Source organism: Papaver somniferum, chromosome 8 (genome assembly GCF_003573695.1).
Source record: "Papaver somniferum cultivar HN1 chromosome 8, ASM357369v1, whole genome shotgun sequence".
NCBI classification, from domain to species: Eukaryota; Viridiplantae; Streptophyta; class Magnoliopsida; order Ranunculales; family Papaveraceae; genus Papaver; species Papaver somniferum.
The window spans coordinates 5,194,514-5,209,382 of record NC_039365.1 but is presented as its reverse complement, the minus strand read 5'-3'; the positions used below and the strand labels follow the sequence as shown (position 1 = coordinate 5,209,382).

Below are 14,869 nucleotides of genomic sequence, written 5' to 3'. Positions count from 1 at the left end.
TTGTAATTGTTATTATCAACTCGTTTCAATAGAATTCACGAAAAGAAATCGATTTTAATTCATTCAACCATATATTGTAAATTTTGATATTTTTCTATTCCGGTGGATGGGTAGAGTAGATTTAAAAGGTGGAAACCAACACATAGTTGCTCATTATCAACTCAGGTTTCCTCCTCCATATCAAGACTATCAGATTACTTATTTCTAGTATTGAAGGTGCACACTTCTGAATTTGGAGTGAACTAGCTAGGTTGTGACTGTCATAATTAAAAGCTAATATATATATAAGCTAATTCCTGCTAAAGAGACGTGAAATGTTTTTAACATTTCTTTATTTGATTCACTCATTATTGATGCATTATATCAAGCATAAAACATTTGAATAAAACTCGAAAAATAATGTTTGAATTTTGGATTGATTTTGCCCATTTTATTCCAGTCATGCACGGTCGAAACTAGTCTAGGATTTCATTTGTCAAGAAGGACCACATACTGTACTCATAAAGTGACTTCTCATGTAAACTAAACCATACTTCGAAATTTCAATACAGGTTCATAAATTAAGTTTGTCGTTTAGAAGTAACTTTTCATGTTAATAGTTTCTGTTAAGTGCTCAAACATCACATATAAATACCATGTTCATACACGAGCTAACCTTGGTCAATTCCATTCATTGACCAACTAAATATGAGTTGTTCGACACTTCGTTATTATTATAATTATGTAATAAATCTAGGCTGCTTTTGTAAATTGTATTATCAAAGAAAAAAAATTTGTTATAAGAGGGTGGTGAATTTTATTTTATCTAGAATACAAAACAAAACTTGGGTAAGTTAGGCTAGATAAAAGCGGTCGAGATTTGTCTAGGAGGAATAAATCTATGACCGTGGTTTTTCAACTAACCATTATAAATACTTTATTAATTGGTGTCATATTGATTGTTCATGATGAATGATTAATTATTTTTTCATGATAAATGTTCATTTAATGAATCTAATAAATACATATTTTTATTAATAAATAAGTTTATTAAAAACTATATACATAATTTATCGGTAAAGAATTTGGTGCTCGCGAGTTTCGAACTCAGGTAACTGGTATCATCACCCAATGAATTTACCATTGTACTACAGTGACCCCGATTGAAAATTCTTTTAATAATTTTTAGTGGTGGTAGTGAAAGAAGTAGTTGGTGGTGGAAACAGTGGCGGGTATTTGTGAGTGGTGGAGGTGGTAACATTATTGGTGATGGAAAAAATAGTGAGCGTGGCTGGTTTTTACGTACGGTGGTGGATGTTAGTGAATAGTAGTGGACAATAATAATTTTGTGTCTTCACAAAATGGGCAACATTTTATTATGATAGATGGAGTTGGTTGTTTTTAGCACAACTGATAAGGACAAAACACAAATATTTTGAGGAGGATACTAAATCATTTAAGACAATATGATCATGACCGCTGGATCACCCAAATGGGATCCCAGCTATTTATAGTACCCGATCGAATAAATCACGGGTTTAGTATTAAAATAAAATTGATTACATTTCCAGAATACAAAACAAAGTTTGGACAAGTTAGGCTAGATAAAGAACGATCAAATTTATACTTGCAGAACATAAATCTACCGCTATAAATGATCACGTTTAATTAAAATTTAATAATAACTGTTCAATTGATATTTCATAATAAATGTTTCTTTAATTAATCAAATGAAATTTTTTTTTTGTTGATACATAATAAATTTATTTGATATTAACCATATCAGTAAGCATTAATGGTAGTTACGATGGTGCGCAGTAGTGGGGATAATGGTGGTGGATATTGGTGAGACTGGTGGAGTGGTGACGATAATGTGGTGGTGGAAGAAGTAGTGGTAGTAGAGTGAGAAGATGGGTCCCAAGATAAATTAAGCACTAATGGTAGTTGTGATGGTGGGTGGTGGTGGATCGGTGGTGGGGATAATGGTGGTGGTATTTGTGAGACCGGTAGAGTGGTGACGATAACGTGGTGGTGGAATAAGTAATAGTAGTAGGGTGAGAAAAGGTGTCCTAAGATAGGTAAATTATTTAGTCACCCTTAGTTAATTTTGTTTTTTTTTTTTGTTTTAATTTGATTTTAGTTTTTAAATTACTTTTTATTACTTTTTTTAAAATTAAAGCAATTTATAAAGGCCAGATTTTTCCAAAAACGAAGATGTTGTGATTTTAAGATTTGCCGCGTAGGGGCAGGATAAAAAATGAAAGCTATAAAAAAAATTGACCAGACACAAGTCTCCACGCGAATTAATTGTAACCGGTTCAGTTTCTCACATCTCCCTTTATTCCCCTTTTTTGTCATGGTTTCTGTTTCTGTTATTATTTCTCCCCTATTTCATGGGATTATGCAAGCCTGCACGTGAATTAATTGTAATCGATTTAGTTTCTCACATCTCTCTTTATTCCCCATTTTTGTCATGATTTCTGTTTTTGTCATTTCTCTCCAACTTCGTGTAATTATGCATGCTTCAGAAATAGTTCATGATAATAGGTAAAGAGACAAGAAAAGAAATGGATCAAGAATTAAATATTATTATAAATTTTGAGAAAATGAATAAACATAAATCTATGTAAATTGGGAAGCCAACAATTTATATCAAAGAGAAAAATTAAATTCTAATGCTAACAGATTTTGCAAGATTAATCCAATTGATTTTAAAGTAATTTTAGGTGTTTTTAGTTTTGTTACAAGTTTGGTGAATGACCTTTGATGATATTTTTTTGAAGTAGTGAACGAAGTAATGTTATACTGTCCATAAGATTTTCTCTAATGATTGACTATGTTTGTCCCAAAAGGTTGTACGACTTACGTACACAATATTAAAAGATTCGAGGATAAGGACATGTTTATTAACCAACTCCTCAAAACATTTAGAACTGGATCGATCAGTTCGATTCTTCTCAGACAATTACGATATGTATGAATCGATGGATGCATGTGAAACATATATCCTTTCCTGTGCCGTTACGACAAGGGTTGAGACCTAGTAATTTATATACTATGCTTAGTTTGCATAATACAGGTATTTTGGTTTACATTTCGTAGTAGTTCAACGTATTCGCTAGTTATACAATCTTAATGTGTTAGGAACTTTATTTTGAAGAATACCTTTCGGTTGGAATTTCGCAATACCTAATGTCTCATTGCCTTAACTAAGGGAAGCTTATCTGAAATAAAAAATTAATGTTGTCCCGCATAACGATTCATTTGTTTATTGACATATAATTTTGGGGACAAATTTTATGCTAGGTGGCAAGCTAGAATTGATGGAACGAGTTGGTAAAACTAAAATATTTCCGACATATAATGTTTTTCAATATTATTCATAACTGATGACACTAAAATTGATTTTATTGGTTACATCACAAACTTCATTTATTGTGCAGGTTGTTTGTTAGTTTTTTTTATATTTTGCACCCATGTTATAAAAAGAAGAAAACAGGGTTTGGGAACCAGCTCAGCCATGAGAAGGTTTCGTCCCTATCTGTATCAAGATGCACAACACCTGGGTTTTACTTTGTTACCACAACAACAACTCTGCTTATTTGATAAGTAATACACTTAAAGTTTACCAGCTGGACATATTAAGGCGTAATCGAGCATAGTTTGATATATCTGGGGGTGGGACTATAATATGTATATATCGGAACACGTATTATGGTACAATTTATTTGGACAATTTCTTGAACTGCAAAATCTACCGAAAACAAACAACAACTATGGTTTTATATTTTTCGATATCTTGTAGATAGTCCGGGCTTTAGTATCACATGCTATACATGTGTAGCATGTAATAGCAAAGTCAAGAGTCAAGACTAAATTTTCTCCTAACAATTTTATTGCGCCCATTGTTACACATAAATAATTTTTCTTTTTTTTTTAATGTGTAAAGTAAATATATTAGTTAGAAACTCCGTCTTCGCCAAACTTTTAACTAGCCAAAAACTCAATTTACGGCTTTGTATAGCCGAACACCATGATGGTTATATTTTCTCCCATACTTGGCTAAGCCGCATATTAATTTGGATGTCAAATTTCAAAATGACTTCTAAGAATCGAAAAGTTAATTTTTTGTGAAACAAAATAATTTTTCTTCTGATTTTGACTTATGGAGAAGCAGAAGTCAGAAACACTATATAGGCTAATGTCACATGCCCATTTAATCGCTTAAAATTTTCATGGGACATGACCGACAATGATTGTGGTTCAGTGAATCAACTTCACCAAAAATCATTCAGCCTTGCATACTTGCATCAAAGTACGCATATGCCTTCACTCATAAGGCATTGCACAACAGAAGTCTTTTCTTCTTTTTCTTTAACTCTTCATGCCCCCATAAGCATAAGAGATTCTGTCATGCACTTCAACAATTCTCACACTAACCAGCAACACAATAAACACAAAGGATACTGCAACAAACTCATTTTATTGCACTAAAGGAAGATTACATCAAACAGTCCATCACATGGACTAAACATGCCATCACCCTCTTGGTGATGCCTTTATTCTCTCAAGTATAAGACTACATGTCTACAAAACTCTCTCCTATATAAGCTTACTGATTTTCCCACTCCATCGGACTATTTATACAACAAACTTACTAGCCAAAACTGTGCACAACCGTTGCACACCCATGGAACAGCCATGTGTCCCATCATGTAGTTTTCATAACCGCCTACAATTCTTTTTAACTGCTAACTTTTGTGATGTCTACCCAATTGACGCCACACTTGTTCTTGGTGATTATGAATACTCCCACATGGTTATAAACTCACTTTATAACCGTTTTCCTTTGTGTCGCGTCATTGGCATGCTTGTGAAGCTCGTAATCAACTTGTAACCGTCACTTGAGACATATTGCACAATTGTTGTGCTTTACCAAATTATGCCTTATTCCAATGCTCATCCACCTTGGCCCTGCATGCTTACTGCTCTAAGCTAAAGCACGGACAATCCTTGTGCCTCAATTACTAAGGCCAACTCCTTAAGATCATTCTAGTTGCTCATGCGTCATTTGCTTGACTTAAACAATTTGATTGATAATAACAATGCCAGTCTTGCGTTGCTTGCTTGTTTTCACTGTTCAAGCTTTGTCCAGTCTTGAACTAATGCCATAGACCAACTCCTGGCCTATTCTTCACTATTGCATCATCCTTGAGTTTTGGCCAACTCAATCCCACGGATATGTATCAATGCCAACATCGCATGTTTCATCTGTCAACTTTGGCCATGTCTTGTCAATCCCTCAATGAAGCTTCATTGTGTCGGCCAATAAGCTTCATTACTTAGCCAAATGTCTTTATAGTATAGTGCCACCTTTGCGCTTCACTAACCCTGCAGGGTTTTTCCATTCTTAGCAGTTGACAGTCTATACAGTATACCAGTATTATGGCTTCGCAATGCGCCATTACAGCTGAACACTGACTTGGCCTGCAACATTGTAACGCGCAATCATTATGCGTCACTGTTGGGACCGTTATAGCTAACCACAAGAACAACGCTAGCCATCAATGGGCCTAAGACAGCCCAATCGGTAGATGGTCGATGGACACTCTCCTCTTTTTCCTGCTATGTTTCTTTCTCACTCCTCTAGTCCTCTGTTCTTCTGTCTGTAAAAAGAAAATTAAAAAGAGAAAAAGTTGAATTTTTTTTTTTCGAATAGTGGGAGAAAAGAGATCTGTGATGATTCATATCAAGACTCGTGGGATTTAGTGTTCCAAGGAAGAAGACTGAAGAAGAAGATCTGAATGAACGGATCAGATTCTTCAAGAGACATCTTAAATTAAAAGGAACAAGTTCTTAGAAGAAAAAAAAAACCTATTTTTGATTCAATTTCTAGTTATCAATGGCGATTATCACTGAAACTGAGAGAGAATCAGAAATCAAAGAAACAGAAACAACCCCATTAAAGACTAATTCATCTTCTGCATCTCCAAATCCAGCTGCTGCTACTCATGATTTGGGTTCTTCACCAACAGCAAATGCATTCAAGTTCTGGGCATACTTCACATTTGGTATATCTCTTTTCACTCTAATAATAGTTACTCTCTCTGCTTTAACACCACAAGATGATAAATCATGGTTTTTAAGCTTACCCAGTGAGCTAAGACATCACTATTCAAAAGGTAGAACTATTAAAGTACAAACAAATCCACATTCATCTCCAATTGAAGTGTTTGCAGTTGAAGATGGTTCAAGAAAAGGGGAAACTTTATTGTTAATTCATGGGTTAGGTTGTAATTCTTATTCATTTCGTAATGTCATTAAAACATTGGGTTTGAATGGAATTCATGCTGTTGGAATTGATTTACCTGGTTCAGGGTTTTCTGATAAATCTTCATTAGTAGAAGAAGAGAGATTGGTGGGCGCTTTCGGTAAAATTTATGATATTTATAGTGACATTAAAGAAAAGGGTTTGTTTTGGGGGTTTGATCAGCTGGTTGAAACTGGTGGAATGCCTTATTATGAGGATGAAACAACTAAAACAAGGGTTTCGAGGACTAAGAGTGTTAAGCCATTGAATTTGAATTCTGAGGATATGGGTAGAATTATTGGACAAGTGATTGATTCAATGGGTCTTGCTCCTGTTCATTTAGCTTTACATGATTCGGCTTTGGGGATGTGTGCTAATTGGGTATCAGAGAATTTAGAGTTGGTCAGAAGTTTAACTTTGATTGATTCTACTCCGACATCCACTGCTTTGCCATTATGGGTATTGGAAGTGCCGGTTGTTAGAGAAGTACTGTTGGGATTTTCGTCTGTGTACGAGGGAATTCTTAGATCTCGTTGTTCTAGATCAATTAATGGTACTGTTGCAGAGGCTCATAGGGTCCTATTGACAGGAAGGGACGGCAGAAGAGCTGTTGTTGGAGTTGAGAAAGGTATGAATTATAGCTTTGACTTAGAGGGATGGGCTGGTTTGACAGGAATAAAGAGTATGCCTATTCAGGTGCTTTGGTCTCGTAGTTGGTCTGAGGAATGGACTAAGGAAGGAAGCTGGGTTGCTGGTAAGCTTCCGCAAGCTAATTTCATCACACATTCAGGTGGTCGGTGGCCTCAGGAAGATGCAGCAGATGAGATAGCCGAAACTATCACCAACTTCGTGGGGTCACTGCCAAAATCGGTCAAGAAAGTAGAGGTGGAGCCTATACCCAAGCGTATTCAAAAGAAATTTGACGAAGCTGAAGGCAGTGACCATCAGCCTGGTCATGGTAGCCATGACCATCATATGGGTCACGGACACGGTCATGGTCATGGTCATGTTCATCAACCAAACCTTATGGATTCTTACGGGCTCGGCCAAGGATTTCGAGAAAGTTGATTATTTCGTTTCCTTTCTAAACCCATCTTGTAATTTGGAGAAAAAAGCTTATAGATGACTGAAAACCAACAGCTTATCAGTGATGGGGAAGGAAATCTGGACCAGACTTCCCACTAGCATGATGTGGAATGTTTGGTGTGGGAGAAAAATCGGGGACCTTCACAGGTAAACTTAAGAATTTCAATGCACTTATCAATATGATTAAACTGCATATTTTCTCTTAAGCCTCTTCTGTACCCTTTTCGGGGGGATTCCCCTTCATGTTTTTATCATTAACTGGAAGGAGAGATTTTTTTTTATCCTCCTTGACTTTTTAGTATTTAGTGTATGTTGTAGAGTAGTTGAGAGCTTGCTCTCTTCTCTGTTTGTATCTGCATAGTACTGTTGTTTGTCTCTTTGGTTTGTGCCTTTCTTTTAAGGTCCATAGTGTTTGTGTTTTCATTAAATGGGAGAGTTTCCTGTCGGGAAGCTGAGAGTTCATTCTCTATGCTGTTTGAGCGCCTTGGTGCACTCCTGTATTTTTTTTCATCTTCAATATGATCTTCCTTCTATCAAGCCAAAAAAAAGTTATTACAACTGTATGCAATTGTGGTAGATATTCAGTGGAAACTCTATAACACAGTAGCATAAACATAGAAATGGTTGTTGGTCATGTATTTATCTAACTGAAACTTCCCAAGAAGGCATTCAAAGCTGCAACAAACAAGAATGCTAAGGTGGCTGATCTCGTTCACCAAGGGAGATGGAATATCCAACTCAGAATGCAGCGATCAAGTGAGGAAATTGGTAAGTTCACTAATTTATTAGCTCTACTGGGTGATGCTCCTGCGCTATCAAATGAGGCAGATTCCGTTTCATACAACTCAAATTCAACTTATACTGCTAAGGAGGGATACAATTGGCTAATGTGCACCAGAATGGAAATGTCGCAACATCTGACTATAAATTTCTCTGGAAAAAGCATATTCCTAAACAGGGTGTAAAATTGCTGAGGTGGACTGTTGTATTGCAGCACCAGCGAGGAGACGGTGGATCATGGTATGCTGTACTGCACTTTCTCCAGGCAAGTCTGGGATTACTTTATCTCCAGAATGGGTCTTCCATGGACAGACAAAGCAACAGTATAAGAGCAATTTCAGCATTGGCCTGTGCTCACTGAAAAAAAAAACTGACAAGTAAACTGTGGACTGTTCTCCCTTTTGTAGTTGTTTGGTCTATGGGGAAGAGAAGGTGAAGAGATTGCGTTCGTTTTTTAACTTCCTTTTCCATTCTCAGCTTCCTTCCATTCAGTTGCATTTCCACACAGTTTCATCGCTATCAAGATGCAGATTCACGCAGCAACCGCATCCATTGTCGCTTCATTCAGGGTTCAGACTTTTCCATTGTTCAACAAGGGGTGCAACCAAACTCGTGGTGCAGGAAAAGCAACGCCTTTTGTGTAACATGAATTCCATCGGAAATAAAATAAAAATCAATTAAGAAAAGTAAACTCCAGAAGTAAACGCAAATAGATAGGTACAAGAACCCAAACAAATTAAAACTCCAAAACAGCAGACCAAAATACAACTTCCCTTCAGATCCTCCTCCAAAATAAAGCTGCAAATGAGAGGTACCAATTTGCTTAATTAGGGGTATCCATATAAGGCAAGACATCCATTAGTATGGAATTGGTACCCCAAGCAATAAGCATATTGCGGGTATTTTCTTAAAAGTTGCCATAGGAGTGCCCTTAGTTACCAACTGAAAGTTAACCCTCCACAATTGGCCCATTAGAGAGAGTCCAGTTACAATGAATCCTTTTGATGGGGAACTTTAACATTCTCCCATCAGACATCATCTTAGAAATACGGACCAGGTTACCTAATGAATCGGTATTAGAGTGTAATTGGTTTGTAAACCCTGGAGAAATCTTGTAGACCTTCCCTGCTTCTCTCGAATGTACCTGTCTCATCTGGCTAATACTGGTAAGTTAACTTTTTTAGGCGAAGATATTCATCAACAGTTAAACTACCTCGAGTATAATGAGAATCATCATGAGCATAGTATTAGAAGGATCAACCTAAACCCACCGTTTGGGAAGGATTATACTGTTATTGGCTCATGCAGTGGTTTGATTTGTGTCGATGCTTGTCAAGACAGTGATTATGGACCTGCGTACATCTGTAATCCCTATACGAAGAGTATGTTATACTTCTGAAGGATAATAGGTGCAGGAATCTAACTTATCATCTCTACGACGGATTTGGTTATCTTCGTGAAACCAATGAGTACAAGGTTGTTAGAATCGATCAGTTGAGGGGGAAACCCAATTTGAACAGTGTGGAAGGTATACACTCTTGGTAGTGGCAATGGTTGGAGAAACGTAGGAGGTTGGGGGTTTAGCTCTTTCGTGGGTTCTTTCAATAGTCGTGACGGTGTCTTTGTAAGCGACTCTCTATATTGGATTACATGGGAAGGAAAGATAGCCTGCTTTAATTTGGCTGATGAAAGGTTTTGTGAAATTCCTGCTCCTTTTCTATCTAGTGGTATGTTTTGTGGAATTGGGAGTTTGGATGGACTTTTATGGTGTTCTCAAACTTATTTCAAAGATGATGGGTGCATAAGAAAGACTGACATCTGGTTCCTAAAGAAAAGCAGAAGTCAGAACATGATGGAACAGAAGGAATACCTATCATTGAAAGGTACGAAGATTTGCGATGTGAAACTACTTGCCTTTATGAAGAGTGGTGAAGTTTTATGTTATAATTCATTTAATCTCTATTCTTATGACATAAAATCTTCTTGTTCCAAAAGGCTTGTGGACTTTCCTCAATATCTTTTCCATATCATTCCTCATATGAATACCTTAGTTTCACTAAAAGCATTAGGAGAAGAAGATACAGGAAACTCAGATTTTAACTTATCAAACTTTCCGCCTTTGGATATGCGTAATTGTTGGTTATCTAGTCAAAAGCCGGAAATTGCTCCATTCAACTTTAATTCTCAAACACCTATACAATATTCCACTTATACTAGGAAAATCTTCACATCTTATCTAAGGAAACAATAGCTCTATATATCTCGGAGAAAATCTGTTTACCATCTCATCACAAAACCCTAGCACTAAAAAACAAAGGAATATGGCTTCTCCTTCTAACTCTCAAATCTCTGCTATCACTGGGAAAATGCAAAACACACAAATAAGGGATATTGGAGCAAGAAACTTGAGGAGAGCTGTTGGTACCAAGTCAGCTATCACCAAAGCTACAGATGTTTGGGGTACCACTCCGGTTGGTAAGGTTTTCTCAAAAGATCCCATTGAAACTGATGCAGTCAGAAAGGGAGTTATTCTTTTATGGAATCGTTTCAGAATCAAGGAAGTTCAAGCAATTGATAGGAATATCTTCCTGTTCAAGTTTGTCACAGTTGAAGTTATGAATGACATACTCAAAAAAGGTCCATGGAATGTCAACAAGTGCCATTTAAACCTTCAGAAATATGATCCTGCTATCCCGGTACAAAACTTAGTCTTTAAATTCCAAGAATGGGATTTACAGTTCAAAAACCTCTTACCTGAACATCACTCTATCGAAGTAGTAAATGAGGCTATTATAGAATTAGGAGAAAAATTCTCTACATGGCCTGAGAACTGTAAGCCTACTTTTGGTACCACCATTAATGCTAGGATCAAAATTGATCTTACGAAACCACTTCATAGAGGAGGATGGTGGAACACTGTAGCTGGAGGAGTCACATGGATCAGATTTCACTAGGAGAAGCAACCACATTCCCTTTGTCCCAAATGTTATGTCATTGATCACAATGAAGAGGAGTGTCGCAATGTTGAACATGATCTGATGATTAGGGGTTTCACTCAAGACCAATATATCAACGATCTCCATGACCTAGCTACTGCTTATGAAGTAGAAATCTATGATGATATTGATTTACTGCTGGAAAGAATCTGTGAAGCCATTCACAAGAAAATTGAAGAAGAAGCTAAAGAGGATGATCCAATTGAGGAGGGAGAAATAAGAACCAGCAAGAGATCTAGAACTGAAGACCTGGATGAAGACATCGTGGAAAGCAATACTGGGAAACTGCAAAATTCCAATGGTGGAGACGATATGGAGAATGATCTCATTGAGGAAGGAGAAATAGGAGCAGGAGAGAACCCCCATGAGATGAATGAGGCCCCTAACAATCTGGTAACACTTCCTAATCTTAATTTCTTTACTTCCTACAACATCAATTTAGTTGTTATTTTCAATAGCTCTCTCTCTTATAACATTTATTACTGGTCTAGGTATAGGTCTATTTATATCATTTCCGTACAAAACCTTTCTAATATCTTGAGTATCAAGTTAAGCTCTTATTTCTTTATCCCTATCATGAAAATCATAAGCTGAAACTGTCAAGTACTCTTGGTAAAGATATTAGAGATCACCTGCTCCATATAAACAATATTCACTCACCTGATATAACTTTTTTATGTGAGACAAAAATAAATGATGAGAGAATTATCAATCTAACTAGTTTTCTTAAAATGCCAAATAAATATTTTGTTCCTTCTATTGGCCAAGCTGGGGGTATTATCCTTCTTTGTAAGGATGGTTTCTCTCTAAAAATCCTTAATTCTTTAAGTGTTCCATGCTCTAGTAAAAAATGACCCTAGCAGAGGCGAATGGTTTCTTTCATGTGTTTATGGAACCTCTTACAAAAATGATCAACCTAGTCAATGGAAATATATTAAAGACCTTAGTACTTCTGTTAATATACCCTTGGTTCTCATAGGAGATTTGAATATTACTATCAATTCATTTGAAAGAAACACAAATACTGAACCTACAGCCACTGAAGTCTTAGATTATATCAAGAACTCCGACCTAAATGATTTGGGTTTTAATGGAAACCCTTTCACTTGGACTAGTAATAATCATAGTATAGGAAAAAATAAATCTAGACTAGATCGTGATCTAGTTAATAGTATTTGGTTCCTAAATTACCCTGAATCTAGACTTGCCCATCTCCCTCAGAAGGGATATGACCATGTTCCCATTCTTTTGACTCTTTATAATAAGTCTAGTACTACTGGTAAATGCTGGAAATTCTTTGAGCATTGGTTACAAAATGATGCTTGTAAAAATGAAATCATGAATGCTTGGAAAACTAACCTCTCAGGTTCTGCAGCTTATCTTTTATCTGACATGCTCTCTAATACAAGATACTTCCTTTCAAAATGGAGGAAAGATACTTTTGGTCATATTCAGTCAAGAATCTCTCAACTACAAGAAGATCTTACAAATCTGCAAGGTCAAGATGTTCATGGAAACAACACTGATGAAGTAATAAAGTTGGATAAAGAAATAGACAGCCTCAATGAGATTCAAGCCAACTCTAATATGCAAAAGTCAAGTGACCATTTTTATAATGACATGGACATAAATTCAAGATACTTCCATATAAGAGCAAATTATAGAAGAGTTAGAAACAAGATTGATTCTCTTCAGTCTCCAGATGGTGCTTGGTGTCAAGACAGAAACCCTAAAGAAGAACTTCTAGTTTCTCATTTTAAGAAGATAAGTACATCTACTCAACCAGCTGATCCAAGTCAATTCCTTCAGTTCATTCCTCAATGTATCTCAGACCAAAACAATGAAGACCTTATTAAAATTCCAGAAGATGATGAAATTTATAAGGCTCTTATGTCAATGCAACTATGGGCTCTCCAGGCCCAGATGGTTTTTCACCTGCTTTTATCAATCGCAGTGGCACCTAGTTGGAAGTGATGTTTTCAACATGGTGAAGTCTTTTTTCAGATCAGGTTACCTCCTTAAGAAGATCAACAATACTAGAATCTCTATAATTCCAAAACTTCATGGAGCTCATAAACCAGAAGACTTTAGGCCCATAGCCTTGTGTAATACAACTTATAAATTAATATCTAAGATTATAGCTCTCAGACTCAAGAAACATATGGTGGATATCATATCTCCTACGCAATCATCCTATGTGCCAGGGAGACTCATCTCTGAGAATATATGTTTGGTTCAAGAATTGGTTAAAGCAATGAAGAAAAAGAAAGGAAGAACTGGCCATCTTGCACTCAAAATGGACATGTCTAAAAATTTTGATAGAATGGAATGGAGTTTCCTTATGGAAGTTCTAAGGAAATTTGAATTTTGTGAGAAGTTTTGTCATCTTGTGTTGCAATGTATTAGTACTACTTCTGTGGAAATCATGATCAATGGATCCCCTTCATCTCCTTTTCATCCTACAAGAAGAATAAGACAAGGAGATCCATTTTCTCCATATCTTTTCATCTTAGTCATGGAAGCTTTCTCAAGACAGTTGAATTATCATGAACAAAAACATCAACTTACAGGAATGAAAATATCAAGATCAGCACCAAAGATAAATCACTTGTTGTTTGTTGATGACTGTTTTCTTTTTTGAAAGGCAAATCAGTCTCAGACTAATAAGTTGTTACAAGTTATTGAGGAATTCAGTGTGTGCTCAGGGCAAATGATAAATTTTCACAAATCTGCAGTTTACTTCAGCAAGAATACAAGTCATTATTGTTGTCAACTGTGGTATACTTCAAGTCAGAGAACTCAACATCAGTGATGAAAAGTATCTTGGTTTTCCATTCTTTGTGGGAAGGAACAAAAAAAATTCCTTTCTCTAATCTTGCAGAGAAAATAGAAAATAGAATGACAAGATGGTGTTCAATAAATATGTCAGAAGCAGGAAGGTCTGTAATGGTGAGAAATGTTACAAATGCCATCCCAGTCTATCATATGTTAACTTTCAAACTGCCAGGTGTTACTATTAAGAAGATGTTATTCAGCAAAAATTTTGGAGGAAGAAAAAGACTAATAAAGGTAGGCCACCAATATCTTGGAAAAATGTTAACAAGCCAAAGGAAGAGGTAGGTTTTGGTTTCAAGGATCTCAAGTTGTTTACTAGAGCTTTACTGGCAAAATCTGCATGGAGGCTATGCACAGACAACACCTCTATATGTGCACAATCTTTTAAAGCTAAATACTTCTCAGATGGAAGGATATTTGACACTAAAGAGATCTCCAGATCTACATGGTCCTGGAAGAGCATTAGTTCTGAACTTCCCTTCATCAAAAACAACACTTTCCGGTGTATTTGGTAATGGACAAACCATCTTAATATGGAGCTACAAATGGATACCAGATTTATGTACTCCTTCTTATCCTAAACAAAGATGAAGTAATTATCAAGACTACAATTATGAGTATCAGCTTTTCTCAGATTATGGAGGATGGAAACAGACTCTCATCTTTTCTCTCTTTGAACCTTCAGTGGCAAGATTAATTCTGAATACTTCAATTCATATAAATCAACCAGATAGAATGGTCTGAACTCTAGAAAGAAGTGGAGTTTTCTCAGTAAAATCTGCATATAGGAAAATGTTTGAAGAGCAGAATACAGATCAGTCTGTTGGACAAAGAATGCAGTTTATCTTCAAGAAATTATGGAAGTTACCTATTCTACCTAGGA

The 14,869-nt window shown here is 36.2% G+C and overlaps 1 protein-coding gene across 1 annotated transcript; it reads left to right on the top strand.

The window, feature by feature from the left end:
* Window positions 1-5,646: 5,646 nt before the first annotated feature.
* On the top strand, window positions 5,647-7,842 carry LOC113304350 (protein AUXIN RESPONSE 4-like). Its single transcript, XM_026553436.1, has one exon. It carries the CDS (start codon window positions 5,882-5,884, stop codon window positions 7,355-7,357), a length of 1,476 nt encoding a protein of 491 aa, XP_026409221.1. The 5' UTR covers window positions 5,647-5,881; the 3' UTR covers window positions 7,358-7,842.
* Window positions 7,843-14,869: the final 7,027 nt, after the last annotated feature.

Excerpts from the sequence above, each read along its gene's own strand:
- LOC113304350 (XM_026553436.1), top strand. The coding sequence starts at position 5,882 with ATGGCGATTATCACTGAAACTGAGAGAGAATCAGAAATCAAAGAAACA.